A 25,065-nucleotide genomic window follows, 5' to 3' on the forward strand; every position below is an offset into this window, starting at 1 on the left:
TGAAAATTATGTCTGATATAGTATTAGTTCCTGGAGATCAGGGTGAGTTCAAAGGGATTTGACAAGTGCCCAACCAGCATGAATAGAGCTGTCACTTGAACGTGAGCCTGGTGACTAAGAGGCTGACATGAGGGAGATCCCAGGAAGTTAGGATCTACTGGAGCAATGGGATTCACTGTTGCAGAATCTGTCACCTGTCAGGATCAGAACAGCATATTCAGATGTGATGAAAAATGTTTTGTTGGCGTACCCTCTCACAGGTAGAAAGACAAGAGAGATCCAATTGTTAAGGGTACAGGGCCTTGGCAGGATCCCCGTAACAGTATACAAAGCACATCTTGAGTGTGCATCAATATTTAGTAACCAATTGACAATCTGTACATAATTAAAATAAGTCAGTCTTGTCAGGAGGGGGTGATCTTTTCTGTTGCTATAACAGCCCTATTTATTACCTGGTTAGCTTTCAAGCTTTACTTGATTTAACAGGAGAACTATTCACTAAGTAGCTTTTCAGCCAGCTGAAGCAGTGGAGCAACAAAGTGTATTATAAGGGGGGCTAACTGGGTTTTAGGCTTGGTGCTTCAGGATTGATAATCGCTTTCTGACTGGTCTCTAAAAAATAAATCATGAGACTCAAAAGGTTTTGCAGCGACCATACTCATTTGTATCACATTTGACTATGTAGCTAACAATATCCTTTGGGTAAAATTTTACGGGTATTCCTTGTTGTTTGTTAATGTTACTAGCAGAGTATCACAAAGGCAATTGGGTTAAAATGCAAATGGGAAATCAAAAAAAAAATATTCAGAAGAGAAGACTAGCAAACGGTCTTACACTGACTGTTGGCCTCATATTCATTTCTCCCTACATTCAAGTCTCCCACAAAACTCAAGCACATTCTACATTGTTCTGCTCCAAATTATGAGGATCCTCATGTATGCCAATGATCTCATATTGCTAGACTTAATCCTGGTAGGTCACCAATGGAAACTCAATTCATTACATATATTTGCAATTTTAAACAACTTAAAAATAACCATTATAAAACGTAACACGCTTTTTGTTAAAACACCCATTAGTAAAGCATAGGTAGACAAAGAATTGTTTAGAAGTGAGACTGTAAAACATAAATATTGGAGGTTAAATTCTGCTAATAATCGGTATTGGAACCAAGAGACAGAAACAAAAAGTTATGGGTAGCTCACCTGTTAAAAGTGTTAACTCTGCATTTCAATGGGTGAATGGCATATCAAGGAGGATTCAACTGTTACTCAACTCAAACTATGGGAAATGTAAATGAAAGTAGCTCACCCCTGGAAGAGTGGTGAAGGATTTTGAACTTTTGAAGTAGGCATTTGAAGTAACCATGGGAAAGATAGAAATGAGAAGAATGGAGTAGGCCTGCACCACAATGCTCCTGAACAATAGCCAGATAATTTACCATAAGGAGACCTTAACAGTTACTATTATCAGGTCATTGATCAGCAAACAAATGAAACAATCAAAGGATGAAGTTGCACTAATAATGGTGAATGGTGGGTAATTTGTGTGCTGGGTCTAGGAAACAATCACAAATAATGTACTGCTTCACTTCTACTCAGGCCTATTTTATCTATAATAGGGAGAAGAAAGTCTTGTAACAATGTCTGGCTGAGGAAGAATCAAGTCCTCATAAAGACATGTTACAACAGCGTGCAGAGAGACATCATCTGATGATGGTGTTCGAGTTATAAGGAAGATGACGTACATAAGCCAGATACATAGCCCTGAGTGGCTAGAAAGAACGGTGGACTAGGAGCTAATTATCTCAAAGTGCTAGGCTGCCCTAAATCAAGGGTTAATCTGCAGCAAGCATGGATGAAGTACTAATCTCGGTTCACTTGCTTTATCATCAGTCAATACTCTGGACATGTCTTATTCAAAACAATTAGACTAGTATGACGCAGACCAAGCATAGATGCATTCTAAGTTGCCAAGGTCTACTCTAAGAGATCACTTGTCATAGGATTTGACTATTCTAGTCCACTTTGAAAGGAAGTATATTGATATCAGTAGTGGAGCAGCCATTGTATGCAAAAAACAACAAACTGAGCCACAAGCCTAAGAATACTGAAAAAATAAGTGGAAGTCCACACCATACTATCGAAATAAAAGTATAGAAAGGGAGGCATGCTGCTCATACTTGATAAGGAGGCTTAGGCGTGCAGAAATAACAAGCATGTTCTGCCTGTTTTTGAACTGACGAACTGGGAAAATATCCCAATGCCAAAAGGACATGGTGACAGATGATATCCACAAGTTAAGAATGCACAAGTTAAAGAGTGACACAACCTAAAAATCAAAAAAAATATAGCCTACACAGAGAAGGAAGTAACGACTAGCCATTCAAGTATGAAACTTAAAAGAAAAACCGCATTCCTCGCACCTGTTATTGGGTATCCTGGACTTGCCACCAAAGACATGATCTATAGAATCAATTTACCAACAAGTATATACTCACCTTCAAAACTAATCCATCCATGTTCTACAGAGCAATGCAGATTGCAGCATCGCAATAGAGGCTTGGGTTGCAGCTTTTATACCTTTGCTGGTTATATTTAAGAGCTTAATATAAATCAACTGTAGTTCTTTACCTTGCATCAAGTTGTAACCGGGTCTTTATGAGCCATATGGGATTGGTTGCCGTTATTGCAGTAAAACCTGAATGAACATTATAAAATCAGAAGTTTAATACAGAGGAGATAAGCACAAATTAAAAGTTTAAGGCAAGTGTAACATAAGAAGTGAAGAACGTTATCTAAAATATCTAAAAGTGATTCACGCAGGCACTACAGAACTTGCTTGAAGTCCACGCAGTCAAAGTGTAAACTCTTGCATAATAATAATCTTTTAGTACATGTTCTTGTAAACCGGTTCTATAATATTTACGCGACTCTTTACATGAAGAAACCACATAAAATGATTGAACTGATATTATTATACATTATATTACACGATATATAGATGTATATCTATATAGATATATCTTTATAGCTACGCAAAACATATTTACTACAATGTGATGTCATTGCTGCACACAGTAATAACGTTTGGCAAATACAAAAACAGTAATACTTTTATTATAAGAGAAGAATCCATGCACATGGTAGCTGTTTTCATAATGTAATCTTTCACACAAAACAAAACCGTGCAACAAAAAATTATATATTACGAATTAATTTTTGGGGATGCTCTACTGCTGCACATAAGCCCTATATGCTGCCTCAAAATAAAATAAGCTAGAGACTGAACCGTTCAGACAGTATTTATGGTAATGTTAATTACAGTAAAAATAAAAAACAAAAGAGCCTCTCTCAAACTTCAACCACCTAGAGGGCTAGAGAAGAGGACCGCCGCCTCCGGGCGAGTGGAGACTACACAGTACGTGGGACGTTTAAGAGATAACAAGTCTGAGGGTAAATGAGGGGAAAATTACCTGATCATTATCGTGCGGCGAGGTAAGGAGGTTCAAAACATAAATAAAACATGGACATGCATTGCTGAAAACCTATACTGGAAACGCATATTCTAAATTCACACTTGTAGTCAGGCACTATTTAAAAAGCTAATGGAAGTTTTTAAATAGGTTTGTTCCAAAATGTTGGGGAATGCGTATTTATAATGTGCAGTGCATATAAAAATTGCCCCATCCTTGATCATACTGCTCAGTCATATCGAAACTAAATCAGATGTGCCTGTAGGCGCAGTACACTAAACGGGAAATTCAAAGAATCTAACTGGAAAAATGTAAGGTAAAACTAAACTACAGTACGATCTTCATAGAACCACATTAAACGGGGGATATAGCCTGCCCTGAGATAATTAGATACTACAATGCTGCATATCTCAATTTTATAGTTGAATAATGAGCATAACAGTCGTGCACAGAATGGATACACATAGATAGGGCAGTGGTGGGCAGATGGCTATAGGATTTCGCTTGGATGGGGAAACACCAAAGACCGCAAAAATGATTATTCGGCTCTGCAAATCAAAACAGTACTGGAGTTCACAGAGCCATCAGGAGGCGAGTATTCACTTTCGTTCCCTTCCTGAAAACCCAACTCCGAAATCACACAATTGCTCCTGAAGAAGAATTTTAAACGTGGCAGGACAGGGAATGTGGGACTCTCTGATCACTTTCATGCTGGGCAGATAGCCTTTTTCTCAATGAAAAATTACTTTGGTTTAAATGAGGTAGACCAATTAAAATACTTTCACATCAGGCACTGGGTTTTGCATCCCATCAACACACAAGCTGCCATAAGGGACCCAACTGCGTTCGAACAATTTGTAAGAACATAATTTGGGTCGAAAGGGTTGGTAAAAGCCTGTATAGGATCCTAAGAGAAGAGCAGCACGAATCAGCACGGCGGTATCAAGTTAGGTGAGGAATCACCCGACAGATCCTATTCAGACAAAGAATGGCAAAGAATTTGGGGCCAGATGTATTAAACGTTTTTGCATTTGCAAACGGTGCGAATCGCTAAATTTGGCCATTTGCGAATGCAAAAACGCGGTCTGCGATGCATGAAAGGCATTCGCGGACCAAAAATACGAAATCACAAAAATAGCATTTTTTTCCGTTGCGACTTCGTTTTGCAAGTCGCATTTTGCGTCTTGCAATTTGCGACATGAAATACAGAATCGCAATTAGCGATTCGGTATTTCAAGTATGAAATTGCGAGACGCAAAATGCGACTCGCAAAACCAAGTTGCAATTCGATGCATCAAAAAATCGCAAATTGCGATTTTTCGCAGGATGGCATTTTGCACATGCAAAATACCACTAAGTGAAACCAGGTGGTGACCAGGTGCAACCTATATAAAGAGGCCCAGAATGCCTCAGACCCTTTTCCACAAGGGCTGCACTCTACGTCATGGCGAGGAGGATGAGGATCTTGGCAGGTTTGAGGAGTGGGAGGAGGAGACAGGAGCTCATTTTCAGAGTGCGCATTACACTTTTTGACCAGACTGAGGAGGAAATATTTGAGAAGTACAGGTTGAACTCAGCCATGATACTTCACCTGATAGCTGAGCTACAACCCATACTGCAGCGCCCAACACATAGGACTCATAGCATACCCACCCATGTGCAGGTATTATGCTCCCTCCACCTACTTGCCTCAGGGAGCTATCAAGGGGACATAGCAGCAGCTGGAGGGGTCTCAGAGAGTAACCTCTCCAGATTTTTCAATGCATTTATCAACGCCATGCTGAGTAGGATACACCAGTACATCCGATTCCCCCACACCCCACAGGAAATACAGCAGACAAAAATTGAGTTCTACCAGATAGCACAGTTTCCCCACATCCTAGGTGCCATAGATAGGACACATGTTGCAATCTGTCCGCCATCAGCCACAGAGTATGTGTACTGCAACCGTAAATACCAACATTCCATGAATATACAGGTGATACGCAATGCCTCCTATATTATAACTGATCTTGTGGCCAGGTACCCAGGGAGCACACATGATTCGTACATCTTTCGCCACAGCGGGATTCATACAAGACTGCTAGCTGGGGAGTTTGGTGAAGGATATCTACTAGGTATTGACCCTCTGTACACTGGTGCATTGATGGCGTGCTGATGTCAGATGGCTCAGTTACTCATTATACCCTCTGTTCCTTCCAGGAGACAGTGCCTACGCAGTGCGCACCTACATGATGATGCCCTACCTCAATCTTACAACACCTGCTGAACGGAGATACAATGCAGCACACAGGGCAACCCACAATGTGGTGGAGCGCACCTTTGGGCTGCTGAAGAGTCACTTCCGGTGCCTCCACAAAAGTCGAGGGGCACTACAGTACAGCCCAGAGACAACATGTAGAATAGTGGCTACTTGTGCAATCTTGCACAATATAGCGACCACCAGGGGCATACCTGTGGAAAAATGTGATTCTGAATCTGATGAGGATGATGATCCCATAACACCCCTACAGCCAGCAGACAGGACCAGTGCAGCAGAGGGCAGGCAAAGGCGTGCTGACATCACGCACAACCATTTCAGATGTAAGTATGAGCAACACAAATCCACTGACAATTGTACTTGTATTAAGTAAATGTATTACCTTAATGTTAGGTAATATCAGTTTCACTAGTAGCAACAATAAGTACATGAAACAATAAACAAAAGCAGATAACAGATTTTCACTATTCCTTCATAGTTTCCTGTATGGCACAAACATTAACAGTCCCCTGTGGCCAATACTCTAATTTCTTCCGCCCACGCAAGCCACTTGAGTGCGCAGTTGCCTCACTGGCACCTCTGTTTTCTTCCTCAGTGCCAGTGCTGTGCCTGGCACTGCGACGTCTAGCATCAGTTGTGGGCACAGCTAAGCTGCTGAGGCTAGATGTGGCCTCAGTGTCCCCCAGTCCCAGTTCACTTGGTGTGGCAGAGCGGTTACCCATCATATTGTCTATCACATGTGTGATCTGCACCAGTCCTTGTGCCACATCCCTACTGCTGTGCGCTGCCTCCACCTGTGCGGCCACTGCACGGCGCGATATGAGGGCTGTTGAATTTGCCAGCCGATTGACAGAGAGTCAAAAACCGCCAAACATCCCCATAAAACGTCTCTCCTGCCTGTGGTGGCTAACTCTGTTGTGGCGCAGCTCATGACACAGTTCCCTCACTGCACTAGTCAGCTCCCTGGTATTCTCCGATGGTTGGATCTGTCACTCATGCAGCTTATTGAGGTTCACATTGAGACACTCCAGCTGGCGATGCAGCCCCCCCCCATGTTTGTATTGTGTGCCTGCATCTGCCTTTGTAACGCTGAGATTTTTTTGTTTTGCAGGCGCTGCTGCTTTAACATAGTAGATTCCAGGCCACCGAACACTGATTGATGGTCCCTCACCTGCTTCAAAAGCCTGTGCGCCTGCATACGTAGGCATCTTGCGGGGTGTTGTGCTACGCTGTGGCCAGGTCTCCTGCATACCAGTGCATCTGCCACTTGGGGAAGGTGTGTGTGAGTCATCCTGCAGGTCATCAGAGTAATGGCTAAGTTCTGGTAGTGGTACTGCCCTAGCCCTGCGTCGGATGGGCGCTATATTCTGTGACTCACTGGTGTTTGAGTCAGAAGCAGGGTGGGTTTCTGTATCCCCCGCAACTGCACTTGCAGTAGCTGCTGGGCCTGGGCCACCTGCAACAACAATATGCAGCATGTCAGTAATGTATGTATCACCAAAGGTCACACAATGGTAATAAATGTACAGTTACTTCTCATCACTATGTTGTGCGTGTTGTGTTCTTCTGGCTGTCACTCTGCCTAATTACATTCTATGTGCTACTTTCATATTCACTAATGGGGTGCGTTAATAAGGGGAAAAAAAGGCGCTCAGGACAAGAACCAGCCACAATAAATCTATGAGGTGCCCTCACAAGGGAAAACACCTATCCCTTTAAGAGTTTACAAAGTAAACCAAAACCTGTAGAAAAAACTATAACAACGTGGATATATGCTTTGTCTTTAAAATTATTTGAGTGTCTCACATAGTTTTTTCGGTGTGCTACTTTCAGCTCTGGCTTGTGGACTACCACTCCCTAAAGGCATTGTTGTGCTGCTTCTAAGATGTGGAATGGACTACTTATCACAATGCTTTGCCCTACTTGCTAATTCCTAAGGGGCTTTTGTACATACACGTATGGGGTTACATTTCAATATTGCACTTACCTTTAGTGGTACTTGTTGTGCCTGATGTGTCGATGTCAGTGACCCCACTGACTGCTTCTGGGAGGAGTGTCGACTCCACTAGGTCTTCCATCGGAGTGGAGGGTGTCTCTGTGGGTGGGCCGCCTCCTGTGCTCCTGGCCTCCTGCAGTCGTCTTGCCACCCTCTCCTTGGCACGGGACCGCAGGTCATACCACCTCTTCTTTATTTCCTCCACAGAGCGCTGCACTACTCCAACACCGCAGATTTTGGTCTGAATGTCTGCCCAGAGTCTGCGCTTTTCACTCGCAGGCACCTGGAGTGAGCTTTTCCCAAACAAACGGTCATGGCTCCTCACAACCTCCTCTGTGAGCACCTCCAGCTCTTGCTCACTAAACTTTAGTTTCCTTTTCCTTTCTCCCTTCTCCTTTCCCTGTGCAGAGGTGTCCATGGTGGTTCTGCAGTCCTGTCTTCTTCACAGAGTTGCTCACTGTGGCTGGGCTGTCTCTCTCTGAGTGCTACTTTGGGTGTGGCACCTGCAAACTGCCTGGGATGACTCACTTCCTGCTTGTGATGTCATCAGGCTCCTCCAGGTGTGCGTTCTCGAAATTTGCGATTTTCAATTACCGAATCGCATTTTGCATTCTCACAAATTGCGATTCAGTATTTGGGCCTCACAAACCACAAATAGCGATTTTTAAGAAATCGCTAATTCCGATTCTCAATATTGATACATGGCCTATTGCGACTCGGAAATAGCGATTTCTTAAAAATCGCTATTTGCGATTCGCAAGGCCCTTTCATGATACATCTGGCCCTTGGAGCGGTATCTCTAAATATCTCAGACATTTCTGCCAGGAAAACGGCTTCCAAGGCCATTCACTACAAGAGGCTCCATCTGATATATACTGAGGACAGGCCCACCTGCTGGAGATGCGGGTCACAACCTGGAACAATGCTGCACATATGGTGGAACTGTCTTCGGGTAATGACTTTCTGGAGGGAAGTTTTGAGCCATTTTAAGGCCATCTTGGGTTACAAGGTCCAGGAAGAGCCAGGTCTATCACTATTGGGTGTAGTTCAGGACAGCAATGAACAGGTGCCCTGTATATGTAGGACTTTCTTAAATTACCGGATAGGTACTGCTAAAGAGCTGATTGCCCTGTACTGGGAAAAATAAAAAACAGAACATCCACCTACCCAATCGTTTTACAGGTTGTGACAGCTCCTGGCATTTGTGAAATTGACACTCATACTCCACCAAGAGGAAAGGTTTTATAAAGAAATAGAACCCTTTGATCGGTTACCTGAAAGCTACCAGCATTGAGCATTATGCACCAGTCAGACCAATAGCAATACAGCTGCTGGAACAATGGAACATTGTGGATGCAGACACGAACTTGAGGCCCATGTGAAGGGACCATAACCTGCAGGTCTTTTGGTGAAAACCTGCTGTAGCAACGTGAATGGGCTGTATCTATGTATGCAAATGGAGACTGGGGTTGTTTGGATTGGGGGGGGGGGTGTTTGCAGGGGATTTTGTTTTTGATTCCTGTATTTGCTTGATACCTTCATTCAATTGATGGTTGTTGCAGAACTTTAATAACAAAGACCTTGAACAAACAAAAAAATACATACACATCAAGGTCAATAATAGAGAACTATGCATATATCGACTCCACAATGTCAGCTACAGTCATATGGGCAAATCGAGCACATATAGAGAAGTGTAGATTTACTATTCTAAGTCCACAACTTCTAATCTTTAAAATGGTGTGGCAGTCAATATTATGGAGTTGATGTATGTGCAGGTCAACATATTTTAGTAGTACATCTGAGGATGAATAGAAAACATCGGATCTTCCTTTTTCAACTGTTACTCATTAAGCAGATACATACTGAGTTGCCAGTGTGTGAGTATTATTGAGGCGTATTATTTTAAAGAAAATTTTATTTTCAGGATATGAGCAGTTGAATTAATAGTTATATTCTTTGCTTAAGGTTGTCAGAGTGTGATTTATTTGTATTTTACAACAGTCCGGATATTGGGAAATAAGTGGAAAGGTAGGCACCGTTATTTAGGACTGCACCAGCGGTCTCAGATGATTGTAGAAGATTTGTGATGATCAGTTGCTGGGTGTCCTTAAGTTTGTATTACTCTCAAGTTTAGTTATCACAAAGGTATTTATTTTATTCATGGATGACCAAGATAAGGATATGGCTCTAGATGGGAAGACTGAATGCCAACTGAGGAAGGCTTCTGGGTGGTGTACTTCAGAATTTAAGTGAACACAATGGAAATGTTGAAAAATCAATTCTTATGAAGAAGACCTACTCAGGGAGAAGATAAGAACAGTCAATTCGAATGTGAAGGAAATGTATTATGAGGATGTAGAGCCACAGACGAAGTTAAGTAAGATGTGTTGGAAAGTCGAAGGAGAAAAGAAAGCACAAGTATACTACATAATATGCCAACAACTGGACATGACGGTTAAAGACTCTTAAGAGGGAAACTGCTGAAGATGTAGATTGTTTACTTAATGGAGCAGAAGAAGGCCTAATGGAAACAGATCCAAAAATGATACAAAGACAATATTTATGTTACAAATTGGGATGCTGATGCGGAGGAAAAGGGCCAGGGTTGATAATGGAGACAAATGTGAAGAGCAGAAGTTACTGTCCCATCCTTCCAACAATAACAGTTTTGACTCGTATATGATTCAGCATTCTTTGTCATCAGAATGGATTTTTGCCCAACATGCGGTGGATTGTATCGAATTGGTGTAAAAGGCAAATACAAAGAAGGGAGGGGAGGTTGAGATAGCAATGTTTCAGACTTTCTGTCAGAGCCCATTTCAGAGGTCCACATGGCAAACTGGAACTACTGGGCTCAAACATGGGGTGTGTGACCTTTTACTCCTGATGTCCTGGGGCTCAATCTACTATGGGTCCTGAGCAACTGGGCCAGGTACCACCCCTCAGTGGTAGCATAAGTTGAGCAGTCGAAGGCTCTCTAGAGGGAAGTAGGTGCAAGGTATGTGAAGGTTCATAACTCAAAATAACCACAGTGGCCTCAACAAGATGATTACCCAGTCCAATACACACCATTAATGTAAAAATCAGTATTTATTATACATGCTGAACACAGCACACTGAATAATACACACAAGTAGCCTCTCAAGACTACTGCACTCGCGCTTGTCACAGCAAAGCTCCTCTCGTGGGTTCTCTCATTTCCCCCCAAACCTCCTCCTTCTTACTATAATCTGCGTCCCTGGAGAATTTCAGGAGGCAACCCCCAGGTGCTGCCCACAATACTGATGCACATTAAAGTCTGGCTTTGGAATTGAAAGTTTTGAGCTTTCCATGTGCTGAACCACTAAGCCAGAACAAGACTCACAGGGGCCAGCACCCCTGATTCCACCTTACCCCAACTTCAGCCTTCAGAAACATCCAGGAGTCAGGGTGCTTCTCTCCCCCATGCTCAGCTCACATGGTGCGCTTCTCGCAGTCGGTAGGGTCTGTGAGCTGAGGTGGTCGCAGATGGCAACAACTTCTAGCTGCAGCTGCTCCTTCATGGTTCCTGCTGGTAAGACCGTGAAGCTGTGGCACTCCTGCAAGCATCATTTGGACTTGTTCCACAGTGCCTCTGCTGGCTGTAGGGACACCTCTGACATTGTAAAAGCCCTTGCAGTCCTAGTGGCCCCCTCCTGGCATAAAGGGATCACACATACAGGAGACAGTCCCAATCAGGTCAGATCTTCTGGGAGATGGCCCCAACAGTTTTGCTGGTCCTCTCCTGGGATTATGGGGGTCACAGCCATGGGTGACAGCCACCACAGTCTCCAAGGCACTGGCAACAAACAGCAGTCCCATTGACACCCCCTCCCCCTTTCTGGCACACAAGGACTATGGACATTGGGTGATGGCCTGCAACTTTACAGCAGTCCTGGTGGTGGTGGTTGCAGATTCCTGCAAAAGAGCAGGCAGCTTTCTCAGATTCCTGCTAGGCCTCACTCCCTTCAGGCTCTCTCCAATTACACTGGTTTTGGCAGGCAGAAGGCTGGTGCTCCAGGCACAGGGAAAGTGGTATTAACTCTTGGGTGAAGACACCTCACCGAGACAGAAGACAGACATGCTTTGGTCCCCAGTCCTGATTCCAGCAACAAGACGTTTCGGCGATCTTTCCTCTCCAGAAGACAATGCACCGTTCAAGAAAGAAAGGGACTCCTGCTCCCATCTTTAAAGTCCAAATCAAGACAAATGTTCTAGCCTTTGAAATTTGTGTTGGAGGTGTCTGCTCCTTTGAAGTGCCCACAGCACAGGCTAAGGGAGGTACTGGAGATCCCACTTGGCTGTCAGCTTCCACAAAAATATGTAACATAAAGCTTCAAATGACTATGCCTTCCTCTCTATCAAGATTTCCTGGTAGTGCCAACCTCATTCGTCCCACCATATCCCTGACAATGAGCCCAGGCCCCACTGACCAGTAACTTTTCCTGGAGCAAAACAGCACTTTAATGTGCACAGAGGATGCTTTGTTTCTCTCCCTTCAGTGTGTGTCTCATCCCAGCCAATAGGAATGACAGCAATACACATTTCCTGTTCTCACACCTCCATGCCCAGAGTTTTCAAAATGGTGCCCACAGGCCTTCAAGCTACGTACAACACACAGGCACACACGTGCAACCTAGTAGGAATATGCAGTTTTCACACACTCTCAGGGACTACACACAGTCCAAATGCAGGCCAAGGTTGAGTTAAGTACAAAGCCACTGAACTTTACACAAGGGGGCATGTAGGCCACACTCCAACGACAGGTAAAGAGATCTGTTGACACTGCTGATCCCACTGTACCCAAGACAGGTAATTTGCCACTACCGCACTCACGTCACTTAACTCCAGGTAAGGGCATCAGCCCTCTACCTTTACGAGGGTATCGCTTGGTCCATCCATCCAGGTCTAAGCAGACCGTATTATCTTGAGACAGGCCTAGGTCATCACGCACACGCATGGTTAGTGTTCGTTCATGACCAAAAATCAGTAACAGATCCAGATATCGATGCAGCTGGGGCACTCAGGGCAATAGTGCCCGTATGTCACCATGCAGGGGAGTTTTCCATCCATACACCTATATTACCTAATAAAATAACATCAATCAAGGAGTTGGATGCTGAAGTTTTGGCATGCTTCAATGAAACGGAGAAAGACCATTGGAAGGATTTAAGCAACGGACTACAGAATTACTGGATAGTGCTAGCTGTTTTGGGCCCTCTACTAAACACTTTTATCATGGGGGGGGAGTGTATGTTTTAAAGGGTGGAGCTGATGGGGGTTGAGTTGCGCCTCTGGGTGTAGAGAGCACCATGCTATTAGGACATGCAAAGGCTGAAATTTCAACTGAAGAAGGGGACCATTACTATTAAAATAGGCTCCAACTTAAAAAAAATAGGTAGCATCCCTACGTGCTGTCAGTTTCTTTCTTGACTCTGTTCACATCTCCAGACTCAGAACCCAAAAATTGATCAAATGTACCAGTGTACAGATCTCTGGATTGGGTCCTTTTCAGATGAGGAAGGAGACCATTCCACAGAATGGGGAAATGAGAGGGTAGAGAGGAATCTGAGCTAGAGTGAGTCTCCATTAGCACAAATTGGAGTGGAACAGAATACCATACAGTAGAGAAGCAAAGATTAAAGTTGCATTCAGTGTAATAGCATAGAGTGGAGTACAGAGGAGTGGCGTAGAATAGAGTGGAGTAGGATACAATTGAGAGGTGTAGACTGTAGTGTATAGTGGAGTGGGGTTAAGTAGCACATAGTGGAGTGGCGTTCAGTGGACTAGGGTAGAATAGAGTGGAGTACACTGGAGTGGTGTAGAGTGAAGAAGCATTTAGTGTAGTGGAATAGTGGAGAGTGGAGTGATGTGCAGTAGAGTGGCACAGACTGGAATAGCATATAGTGGAGTAGCGTACAGTGCAGTGGTGTACAGTGAAGTGGTGTAGACTGGGGTATGGCATGAGGTAAAGCGTAACAGCATACACTGGAGGGAGGTCCAATCAAACAGCATAGAATGAAGTGGCATGAAGTGTCCTACACTGGAGTGATGTAGAGTGGAACAGCATACACTGGAGTGTCATACAGTCAAATAGCAGAGTGGAGTGGCATACAGTGGAAAGGCATAGGGTAAAATAGCATATGCTGGAGTAGCGTATAGTGGAGTGGTGTACACTGCAGAGGAGCAGAGTGGATCTGCATACAGTGTAATAGTGAAATAGCGTAGGAGTGGAGGACCGGCAGAGTAGAGTTGTGTACAGTGTAATAGAGAGTGGAGTGGTGTACAGAGGAGTGCTATAAAGTGGAGTGAGGTAGAGTATAATAGTGTATAGTGAAGTAGCATACAGTAGATAGGAGTATAATGGAGTGGTGTAAACTGGAGAGGCATGCAGGAGCATGAGGCAGAGTGTAAAACCATACACTGGAGTGGAGTACATTGGAGTGGAGTCCAATCAAATAGTTTAGAATGAAGTGGCGTAGAGTCGAGTGCCATGCACTGGAGTGGCCGTAGAGTGGAGCGGCATACAGTGGAATAGAGTAGGGTTGAGTGGTGTATAGTAGAGTGGAATAGCATACAGTGGAATAACGTCCAGTAGAATGGTGTAGACTGGAATGCTGTACAGTGGTGTTGCGTACAGTGCCCTAGTGTAGATTGGAGATGTGTAGATTGGAGATGCATAGAGTGAAGTTTTGTACAGTGGAGAGGCAGAGTGAAATACAGTGGAGCGGCTACAGTGGTGTGGTATACGGATGTATGTGAAATTTAGCAGTAATGTAGATTGTAGTATACAGAGTAACTCAAAACAGCAAATTGAGCTGCCTTGCATTTCTCCAGATTTACCAATCAATGGAGACCCATGCATGGTGGCTTTGCGTTCCTTTGAAAATCTGACCTAAGTATTGCATTGCCAAAGCAACACCATGAGTAACGCAAAGGAGAGCAAACCTATAATACAGCTAGGCCTTAGTTATATTTTAGGGGAATGGATAACTTTGCAGTATACCATGGTACATGGTGACAACAAGTCAGTATATAATTGAGTAATGGTGGTTTTTAGAGAATGAAAATGCAGCCATATTGTTTTTACTACACTTTGGCTGTGTTCAGTGTTGAGATAGGGTAGGGAAATGTATATTTTTGTATTCTTTTTAAATAAGTTTATAGCCATGTACTGTAGTGATTTCACAAATGTTTTGAAATTCTGCAAAAGTGCAGCAGTGACAAATATCACTAAGTTTAAATGCCTTATAACTTTTCAAAAATACTTATCTTCCTGAACAGCAGTACTCATAAAGCATAATCTCTGCACCATAATGTATATCCCTCCCAAATTTCATGTAAATTCATTCAGCCATTTTCATGGTAAGTCAAACATAATAGTCGATGAAAGATGCATTGGTGGTAAAAAGACATTTCAGACCCCCTTCTATCTTTGCACTTCCTTAAGAATTCACCACAAATATTGACATCATCTCAAAATGTAAAAAATGCTATACATATGGGAAGTTTTGTGGTGTTTAGTCAAATGGGTGTAAAGTTAATAGGGCAATAGTATCTGATGAATCCCTTTGTTTGGAAATACCAACTATAACTACAGAGTGGCAATCAGATTTATTGTGATTTCTTTTTTTATCTATTGAATTTGCTTTTTGGTTTATATAATCATGTGACCATAAACATGTCTTTTAGTTGTTCATGTAGGGAGTAATTCTGAAACTTCACATATGCAGTCTAGTTTATTTTTTGGGCTTCTTTGCTACTTTTAGTAGGAATGTGCTACATATGAAGCCCAAAGCAAATGAAAGCCAATCATAGTTATGAAAAATGATTATTTTTTCCTAATGGCCAATTATCACGTACTCCATACAGTAGTTTGTGTAGCTCACTGCTAGGTCACTTTTTTTTTTTTTGCACAGTAGTACATAAGGAAGATGTTTTTTGCTTGGCTTGTTGGGCATATTTATTTTGTGAGCCAGAGAGCATGCAAAGAAAACTTATGTAGAGTAAGATATATTCTATTGGTTATATATTTGTTTATAGGTTCCCATTAGCATGTGAACATAAATGGGTCTTTCAGCTGCTCATGAAGTAATTCTGAAACTTTACATATGCAGTCTAGTTTATTTTTTAGGCTTGCTTGCAACTTTTAGTAGCATTGTGCTAAGCAGTTTTTTGACAACAAAGAACCCACTCGTCACAGTCACTACTTGTGATATTGAGCTTGAAAAAGACAAGGATGCATCCACCTCCATCAAGGATCACAGATAACTTTTCAAGGTGGCATTGCAGAGAAACACACTTCCTTTGCCTTGGCAATGCGCATAAAGTTAGGCTGATTAGTACTTTACAGAAGTGCAGCTTGAATGTGGGCGCCTGCATTTGCTTTACATGTCATTTTACAGAAATTAAACCTCGGCGGTGGCGGAGGTTTAATTTGTGTAAAATGTCCATCATACCAGAATGAATCCTGCCATATGTATTTATCCAAGAAGAGACCACTGTTTTGTGCAAAATGTTTATCCAGAGTGCTACCTCCTTGGGTGAATGTATACTGCATCACCTACAGTATATCTGTGTAAAGGACGCTGAGGAAATGTTTATGGGGAACGCAGAGGGAGTCTCAAGGTCCCGCAGTCCCAGGCGACGCCTGACTCCTGGGGGAGCCAGCACTGCTCCTGCAAGCAGGGAGCTGCTTTAAATTGCAGTTCCCTGCTTACGGAAGCAATGTTTTCATCTGTTTCCCTGCACGCATATTTGTGTGCAGGGAAACAGATGAAAGCTCCGCTTTCTGCAAGCGGGTACTGTTTGACAGCTCCCGCTTGCAGAAAGTGCAGTTATGTTTTCTTTCGCTTGGTGGGAGCGGTTACTGTGGCTCCACGGGGGGGGGGGCGAGCAGCCCCCCTCTATCGCTGAACTTAGCCCCGGGGAGGTGGTGGTCCCTGCAGCTTGGGGTCTGCGATTGACCCCCTATATTAATTTATTTTCGCCCCGGGGAGGTGGTGGTCCCCGGGGCTGTGGGAGGGGGGGAGGGCAGAGTGCCCCCCCATAATTTGTATGATTTTCCCCAAGGAGGTGGCAGTCCCCACAGCGCAGGGGGGCCGCGTGCCCCCCCCATATTTCTAAGTCATTGCCCCTGGGAGAAGCAGTCCCTGGGGCTGCAGGGGGAGGTGGACAGCCTGCATTAATTTTAGATGTTTAGCCCCGGGGAGGTGGAGGTCTCTGGGGTTGTGGGGGAGGGGGGCTGCATAATCCCCCCCCCCCATCAACTTATAAACTTTCACCCTTCATAGTTAGCAGAGCCCTCGGGGAGGTGGCTGTCTCCAGGGCTTTGTTAAGCCCTATGAGTTGGGCCCCATGCACTCCCCTCCTATTTTATGGCAATGTCACCGGAACCTGGCCCATCCTGGGGCAAAATGAAAAGCAAGCTCGGGAGACCACACTTGTTTTTCTTTTCTTTTTTTTAAATTGTGCAGAAATTTGCAAATAGTCGTGATTTTCACTATGATTTTTTTTTAAAAAGATGCTTTTTTTTAGCCCTCGGGGACCCTTGCACCAAGGCTAGTGGGGTAGGGTAAAGGTACCCTGACCCCTTTTCTTTTTTTTAAATGTTTTTTGTTTTTTTGTTTTAAGAGTCGGCTGACGCAGAGTCTCAAAATGGCTGACAACACTTCCTGGTTGAAGTGTTGGCAGCCAATCAGATGTTTGCACAAGATCATTGGTATTTGTAAAGTTGTTGCAACCCTATACATACATATTTGGATTTCCTTTAATTTCTCCTTTTCTACTGAATCGATTTACACCAAATAGGAAAAAGGCATATCTGCGTACCAAGAGGTACCTTTCTGCCAAATTTAGTGTAATTCTGTCCAGCGGTTTGGGATGCAGCCGTGTGTAAAGAGTCTTAACATTAGATATGCACTATTTTTGACCCCACCCTTTTTCTCAGACCCCGCTTGCCTGATCACCACAAAACTTTCCATGCACAACAAGATTCTAGAAGGCATTTTTTGGGAAGATTCGTCCAGCTGTGCCAAAGATACAGGCTACAGGAAAGGCAAAAATGCTTTTTCTATGGAAATTAGGTCCTAACTATACCTACTTACCTACTGGCACACACACAGACACACACACACACATATATATATATATATATACACACATATATATATATATATATTACACATATACACACACACACACACACATAAATATAGACACACATTATCACTCATGACACTGATGTAATCTTAGATGACGTCACTGACAACACCGGTGCCTTTTATAGTACATGATGTGCTGTTTACAAATCACTAAAGGCTGGGGTGGGAGAAGTACTCTGTGTTAAACAAGTAAGAGGCTGCTTGCACCAAATGTGGAGAGCAGAGGTATGTTTGAGAGTAGGTTGTGGTTTAAAGCTAAAGCCTATTCTAAAAAATCTCTGCGAAAGGCCAAAGCTACTGTTGATAATCAGTGGTAATCTAGATATGTGCTCATGTTTAATAGTTGTAATACAATATTATAAACAAATTCTATAGGCTGTGTATGCTTATTTCTAGAACTTCACTAAACACTTTGAGGCATAGTAGATTATTGAATATTTACAAGGTATGGGTGCCTTACTTAGAGATGGTTAATATCATACTGATCTTGAGAGCATGCCTATAAAGTTGTAGATCATTATGGCTATCTCATGAATCTGTGTAGTCTATGTTACTAAACTATGGAGCATTGTTCACAGAGCCTAACAGAAGGTGTCTTTATAGTGGCAAATTTATATTTGTCAACCTCTTGGACTACTCTTGTGGGTCATGTGAAATCTTTAAAATGTAATCCCATAAACATGAATAGAACTTTGTCCACAGCTGTAGCATGTTCAAAATACTTCAATGATTCTATGATATCACCAATGATGTCATCAATTTCATCATTTAGGATGTCAGTGATGTCATCAGTGTCATTTAAAATGAGTCATGTAAAATGTAAGATCATAAGCAGTGCATGGCATGGGCATGTTGTAATCAGCTCAATAAACTATAACTGATGATCCTCAGGGTTTATTTTTTTCGTTAACGTTAATTTTTTACCTTATTCAACTTCTAACTATAATGTGACTTTAACCTTTGTTTTTTTCAGTGAAGAAAAAAATATATATCTATATATATATATATAAAACACACACACATATATATGACCTACTTGCGGTCACCAGTAGTTAGGAATTTGTTTACATAGGAAAAGCTTTTTTTGACTTGCCTATATCTTTGGTGCAGTTTGGCCGATCTTCACATTTTTTTTCAAAAAAAACAGTGCCAGTAATTCTTGTTGCACAAGCGAAGTCTTGGGGAGATATGTCAAGCAGGGGCCGAGAAAAAAAAAAAAGCAGGGGGTGTCAAAGAAAAGTGCATTTCTCATTTTAATTCCTGTAGGGATTTTAGACACAACTACAGCACAAACTGTGGGACGGAATTACACCAAATTTAGCAGGAAGGTAGCTCTTGGTCCAGAAAGAGTGCTTTTTAGGTAGAGTATAGCAGCACACAAGCACTGCTTTTCCGGCGTCTTGGTATCTATGTGGGCTTTTAACCACGCCCACCTCAAGCCCATCACTTTCACTCATTCATGGGCTTGCCTTTCAAAAATCCTTTGATGTCATTCGTAAATGCTTTACGTTTGTACCTCCTTAGGACGGTTTTGTTACCGCCTTGCAGACTGCATGGATAATTGCACATTTGCCAATATGTTTGACTGCGAGCAAACTTTTTTTTTTTGTGTCTCTCTCCTTTGCGCTTACACTCATGGCGTCTGTGGCGCTTTGAATCAGCTTGCTTACGTCAACTGTTTTGCTTTTTATTTTTCCTTTTTTTTTTCTTCTGGACGAGAACGTAAAAGGCAGAAATACAGAATTTTGGATGCACTGTACAAATGTTTCGCACCAGCATGTGTCATTAATTGTAGGGAGCACGGGCACAAAGTCTGAGGGGAGACCTGAGAGGGGTACGCCCTGCTCGGTGCAGTCTGTCACACACTGCAGTTAACGCATGGCAGATGGAGGCTGCGAAAGCAAATATTTCCACAGAGCCCTCGGAGGATACTCTTCCTCCTGGCCACACATCCATCGCCTTTTTTCTTCCCTTTTTTTCCTCTTGGTTTCTTCCCTCCCATATTTTTCAGAGGTACTTTCACATCTCTGTCCTCTTCTCCTTGTGTCGATTTTATTCCTCTGGCCTCTTATTGGGTCATGTTTTTCTATTTTCCTCAACATCCTATTTTCTAAGGAATCTTCACGTCCTCATTCCATCTTTCCACGCTGGCTTCTCTTTACTCCTTTACCTTTTGATTCGATTGATTTCTTTCCTTATTTATTCTTTCTTAGTTGTAACGGGTATCCTTTATCTTGGCTCAGTCTCGCCTCTTTCTGTTCACTCAGTGACCAATCTTGTTCTTTATTGCTCAACTTTTCACATTTCACTTCTCTCAATTTCTTTTTCTTTCATCCCCTCTCTCTCTGTTATCGCTTCTTGCACTTTCTCCTTTCTCACTATATTAACAAACTCCCTTGCTCCCCTTTCCTGCCACCTCTTTCTCCTCTCTCTCATGCATTTTCCCTTACTCTCTTTTCCTTAATTTTGGCTCCTCCCTCTGTCGAATTTCTCTCATCATTTCCTTCCACATTTCTCTTTCCAGCCATTTCCTCCAGCTTAGTCTCCTCTTTCGATGTCACTTCTCTGTGCCTTCTTTCCTCTTTCTTTCAGTCTCTATGTCTCTCTCTTTTCTGCTATCTTTACCCTCTCTCGTTTTGCTCTCTTGTTCTTGTACCCTGTCTCCTTTAGTTCGCTCACTCTTCTCTTTCTTTTTCTCTCAAATATTTTGTCTCTTTCCCGCACTCTCCCGCTATATTTACTTAGCACAGTTTTGCCTACTCCGCCTTTTTTGTAGCTTGCTTTTCAGAAAGCTTGTATACATCAAAGCATATTAAAGTGAAATGCAAGCTGGTCCCCTCTTGGATGGGAACACATGAAACCAGATTTATTATCTTCCAGACTTAAAGCTGCATGCTATAAAACAATAGCCAAAAAAGCTTAGGTACTGGACACGTTCCGTCCCGTGCTGTTCCATAGATTTGTTCCTGATTGCTAGGTATATTCTTGAAATCAAAATGATTTCAGTTATTATTTTGCAATTGTTTTAGAATTCACATGGCTTATTGTGACCCCCAACTAGGTTCCATTTCACCAGGAGCTCGTTTACCTAGTACCGAAAATTCAGCTAACAGGCCATTGCTTGTTGAGGTTTGTTGTTTTGTTTTTCTCATTCTAACTAGGAGGGTGGAGTGGTCTAGACTGGCTATACTGGAGCCAGACTCTTATCCTGGCTTCAATACTTGTTTACAAATTGTATGAATATGCGGTTAATCACTTTTATAACCTTTCCCTCAAATTGTTAATTTGAGTAATGTAAATAAGTAAAAACAAGTTGTACATGTATGTACCCCCTACACATCACACCTTCGTTTCACAGCATTAAAGACTGAGGAAAATTCCTCATTGAGAAAGTAGTAAAAAAATGTTTTTAAATACACAACTCTTGGTGGTGGGACTGAAACGATGCAAGTGTATCAGCTTTTCAGACATTTCGTAAATTTTGTCAGTTTTATGAGATCTATGAATATACATACTGTAATATAGATTAATGATTTTTGCTGCCACGTCCAAAAATAAGGAATGTCAGCCCTGCTGTGCAATAGCACATTACTTTTTTCAGATGAAGACGGCTTTGTGAACAGCAAAAATGTGAATCTCTGTTGCCAAAAATGCATACTCTGCTTACCACAATGACGAAGCTGCAGCACAAGGCATGTAGCACCAGACAATTACCACAACTGAGCACAAGTACGGGTCAGAAGGAAATTTGTGGTAGAGATAACTTTTTAATGACTTAGCATGGGAAGGGGGGCAGGTGCTTACATGGTCCTTGGTGTCAGTGTCTCTTTGAAGGAGATTCAGGTAAAGTTATTCAGAGATGAAGGCCTGATTCACAAAGAGTTAGTAAACATACACCAATAAAAACACCCCAGAGTCCGCCCAGAGAAACGTTCCACCACGGTTGAGCCCTAAGGAGACAACAGGATGAGTGGTTCAGTTGTCTTCCGGGTGCATCGAAGAGTAGAGTTCTGCACGGTCCAGACTGTCTTTGGTTGTTGGCATATAAGGCCTATGGCCCTGGCTTACTGTTTGTGATGCCATAGCAGCTCCACTAGTCTACTGAGACTAGTGCCATTGCAGTGGGTAGCGCGATTTACCTGTAGTGTATTTGTATTGAGGTCCCTTAAAGGCCTTACAGGGGTCATTCAAAATGTGGCCATGTCATTTCAGTTTTCATGAAACTGCTACTGCAGAACCAGCAAAAGTGCTTGCCTTAAAATAATCACCAGGCGTTGGCATGTGGTTTTCTGGCAGGAAGTCGAAAGCGATGGCTTTCAACTCCCGCATAAGCGAGGGTAAAATATAAGCAAAAGCACACCTTTTAATAATAGATTTAAATATTTTGTAAGATTTTTCACTTCATAGTTTCTTCAGATATTACCAAGACCTCCTGGTCCCCCAGCCAGGTCGTCAGAATTAACAAATTGTTAAATTGGCCAAGGGCAAATCTTAGCGTTTTTACTTGTGAATGTTTTTACCTTCCACTTCACGTTTAGGTTGAGCTAGGCAGCGTGCAATCACTGACTTCAACATGTTGTAATCTACATCTGTGAGCTTTAACCACCCCATCACTTTCATTCCTTCCTTGGCCTGCCTTTCAAGATTCCCTTAGATTGGTAGGAAAATGCTTCTTGTTTGTCCCGCTTTGAGACTGCTTTGATACTGCCTTGCAGACTGACCTTGTTACATGAAAGATTGTATGATCGGCCATATAGATTAGTGTGGTTCAATATTTTTTTTTCTTTGGCCTCACCGCTTTGCTCTGCGTGGCCGTATGTCGTTTCTTCCTCTTCCTTGTTTCTTTTGTCTGGGCTTTATGTTTAGGATTGTTGTGTGTGTTACTTTTGTCTGGGCTTTATGTTTAGGATTGTTGTGTTTACTGGGGGCCTCGTCCCGGAGCCTAAGTACCATTGTGCCTTCCCATGTCGCTACGTGCCAATCGCTTCGTTCTTCATTCGATTTTAATGTGCTTCCTTTGTGGACTTACTTCTGCCTTTTAATTACCATTGTTTATTTAATTTTATTTATTACAAGTTTATTTTAAGATCAGGATGTTTTTTTTTTTTTTTTTTAATACAGCCAACACCAGACTTGAACCCGCTTCCCTGGTCCCAAAGTCTGCAGCTCTGTATGTTACAGCACATGCTAACTTGCTAGTTACGTTGAGCGCTTCATACAAGTGCCTTAACAGAGAAATCAGATCACCCACTCCTTGATATTTTCCTGGTAGTCTTGTGCTGAAAGTATTCCGTGCCTAGTGTAATGTCAATACATTCTGTAATAAATAAACTACTTTCCAAACGCTGAAACAGATACTCGGTCACCACTGACGAGAGCACAAAATGAGACTGTAGCTATCCCAAAGTCTGATTTCATCTCGAAGGGACCGTCGTTAATTGACATGACACCAAACGTATTAACAAACGAGGGCTTATAATAGTGTGAAAAGCACAAGACCTTGATGCTTCCTTTCTATCTGAAGCACTTTCCGTGGAATGGGAATCACAGCTCTGTTTGTAGACTGGTAGTCAGCCCTGGCGCACGATCCCTAGCCCAGCACATGATGGGCATGTTGCTGCAGCTCTGGAACGGATCCTCCGATTACATAGGTGGTGTGCTGCGTGCTGCTATTCTCTTCTGTTATGTCTAAACTATTTCCTTCTATGCTAGAATATATGAAAGCCTTCCGATGGGGACAGCAAAAGATGTTAGAACTAAGATGTGTCCCGACAGGCCAACTCTGCAGTGACTCGTTTATTAATGCTGGAGTATGTGCCTGGCAGTGTAAACACAAACATGTTATTTACAGTGTTTACATCGACAGACGCGTGGTATAAAGGGCTCCTAAAACATGGTATAGTGATTAATACATTGAAAATGTCCACAGGAAGAGGTGATTTGCCTGCACATTCACGAGTCATTTCTAGTGCCTAGAACGGGCTTATAAACTTGCATTACATCTTGGAGTTCGCTTTGTGGATGTACCAAACATATTAATATTTGTTTTTAACAGAGCGTCTTATGTTGCTCTTTTATTGTTTATAGGCGCTGAATGTGTCCATGTCCTGTTAGGCACCTCTAGGTGGGTCTTCCCTTGGCACTTAAGGCTGTAACACTGGCCACTGTGTTCCAGTTTATAAACATGTCGTGTGCACGAACAGGCTTGCATTTCGTACAGCACAGGTGAGTTCCTTTCAGCTGCACCCTGGGCACTGTCAAGCATCCCCTCCGCCCAAGTACTCTGTAAGATGCACTGATATACACAGCTTATAACTCCATATACAATAACTGTTAATAAGCAGAGTTAAGTTTTATGAGCCCTTGTATCTGAAATGTCCCATTATGTACTTACTGAGGTAGATAGCTCCTGTACACTTGTCTCCCTGCATAAGTGAAATGTTGGCACTTCTGTGTACGCTTGTTGTGTCTATCTGCCAGATGCCATTCTGAACATCAGGTGTCCATCGTACACCGTACAATGACTTAGGCAGATATATTCATGAACAGACACTTCCCTAATTTCTATATAAGGTACATATCATCATGTACAGTAAAGCTAGGTGTCTTGCTGTACACCAATAGAGGTAACTGTCTCACAGTATGCTGTTCTATACTTGCTAGAAGCCTCAGAGTCAGATGCCACCTTGTGCACTGGTCCTGGCAGATCTCCCAGTGCACTGCTACATATTGTCATACATGTCACTCTGTGCTTCTATGTACACTATTGAAGTCTGAAAGTGAAGTGGGGTGTTCCCCTGTGCATTAGACACTCCCTTGTGCATTACTACTATGTACAAAAGGCACAGCAGGTGTCCCTTGGGACATGGGATGAGACAAATGTTTGTGGCAATATAGTCATTTCTTTTGCTGCAAATAGAGGAAGAAGGTAAAAGGAAATGCTTTAGTTATATGGAGGGAGAACCAATTTATGTGGCAGAGTTGACCAATTTATGTGGCAAGAAAAGTCCAGTTATGCATTTACAATGCCAATAGCTCTAATTCAAGCAAATGTGAGACCTATTGTATTGCAAATGCATGTTTTTAATGTGGTGTAAATCCTTTTGGTGATTTTTGAAATATTAAAAGAAAACTAAAAATAGATTTCTGG

General features: G+C 42.6%; 1 protein-coding gene across 3 annotated transcripts in view; it reads right to left on the reverse strand.

Moving 5' to 3' along the window:
- The window catches only part of SLC25A36 (solute carrier family 25 member 36), a 1,333,693-nt gene that overhangs the window by 632,719 nt on the left and 675,909 nt on the right, over positions 1-25,065 (reverse strand). For all 3 annotated transcript variants that reach the window (XM_069213671.1, XM_069213670.1, XM_069213672.1), the window contains one exon: positions 2,634-2,700. In XM_069213671.1, coding sequence (XP_069069772.1) covers positions 2,634-2,700 — 67 coding nt within the window. The remainder of the gene's footprint in view (positions 1-2,633; positions 2,701-25,065) is intronic.

Source organism: Pleurodeles waltl, chromosome 11, assembly GCF_031143425.1.
Source record: "Pleurodeles waltl isolate 20211129_DDA chromosome 11, aPleWal1.hap1.20221129, whole genome shotgun sequence".
In the NCBI taxonomy this organism is placed as follows: domain Eukaryota; kingdom Metazoa; phylum Chordata; class Amphibia; order Caudata; family Salamandridae; genus Pleurodeles; species Pleurodeles waltl.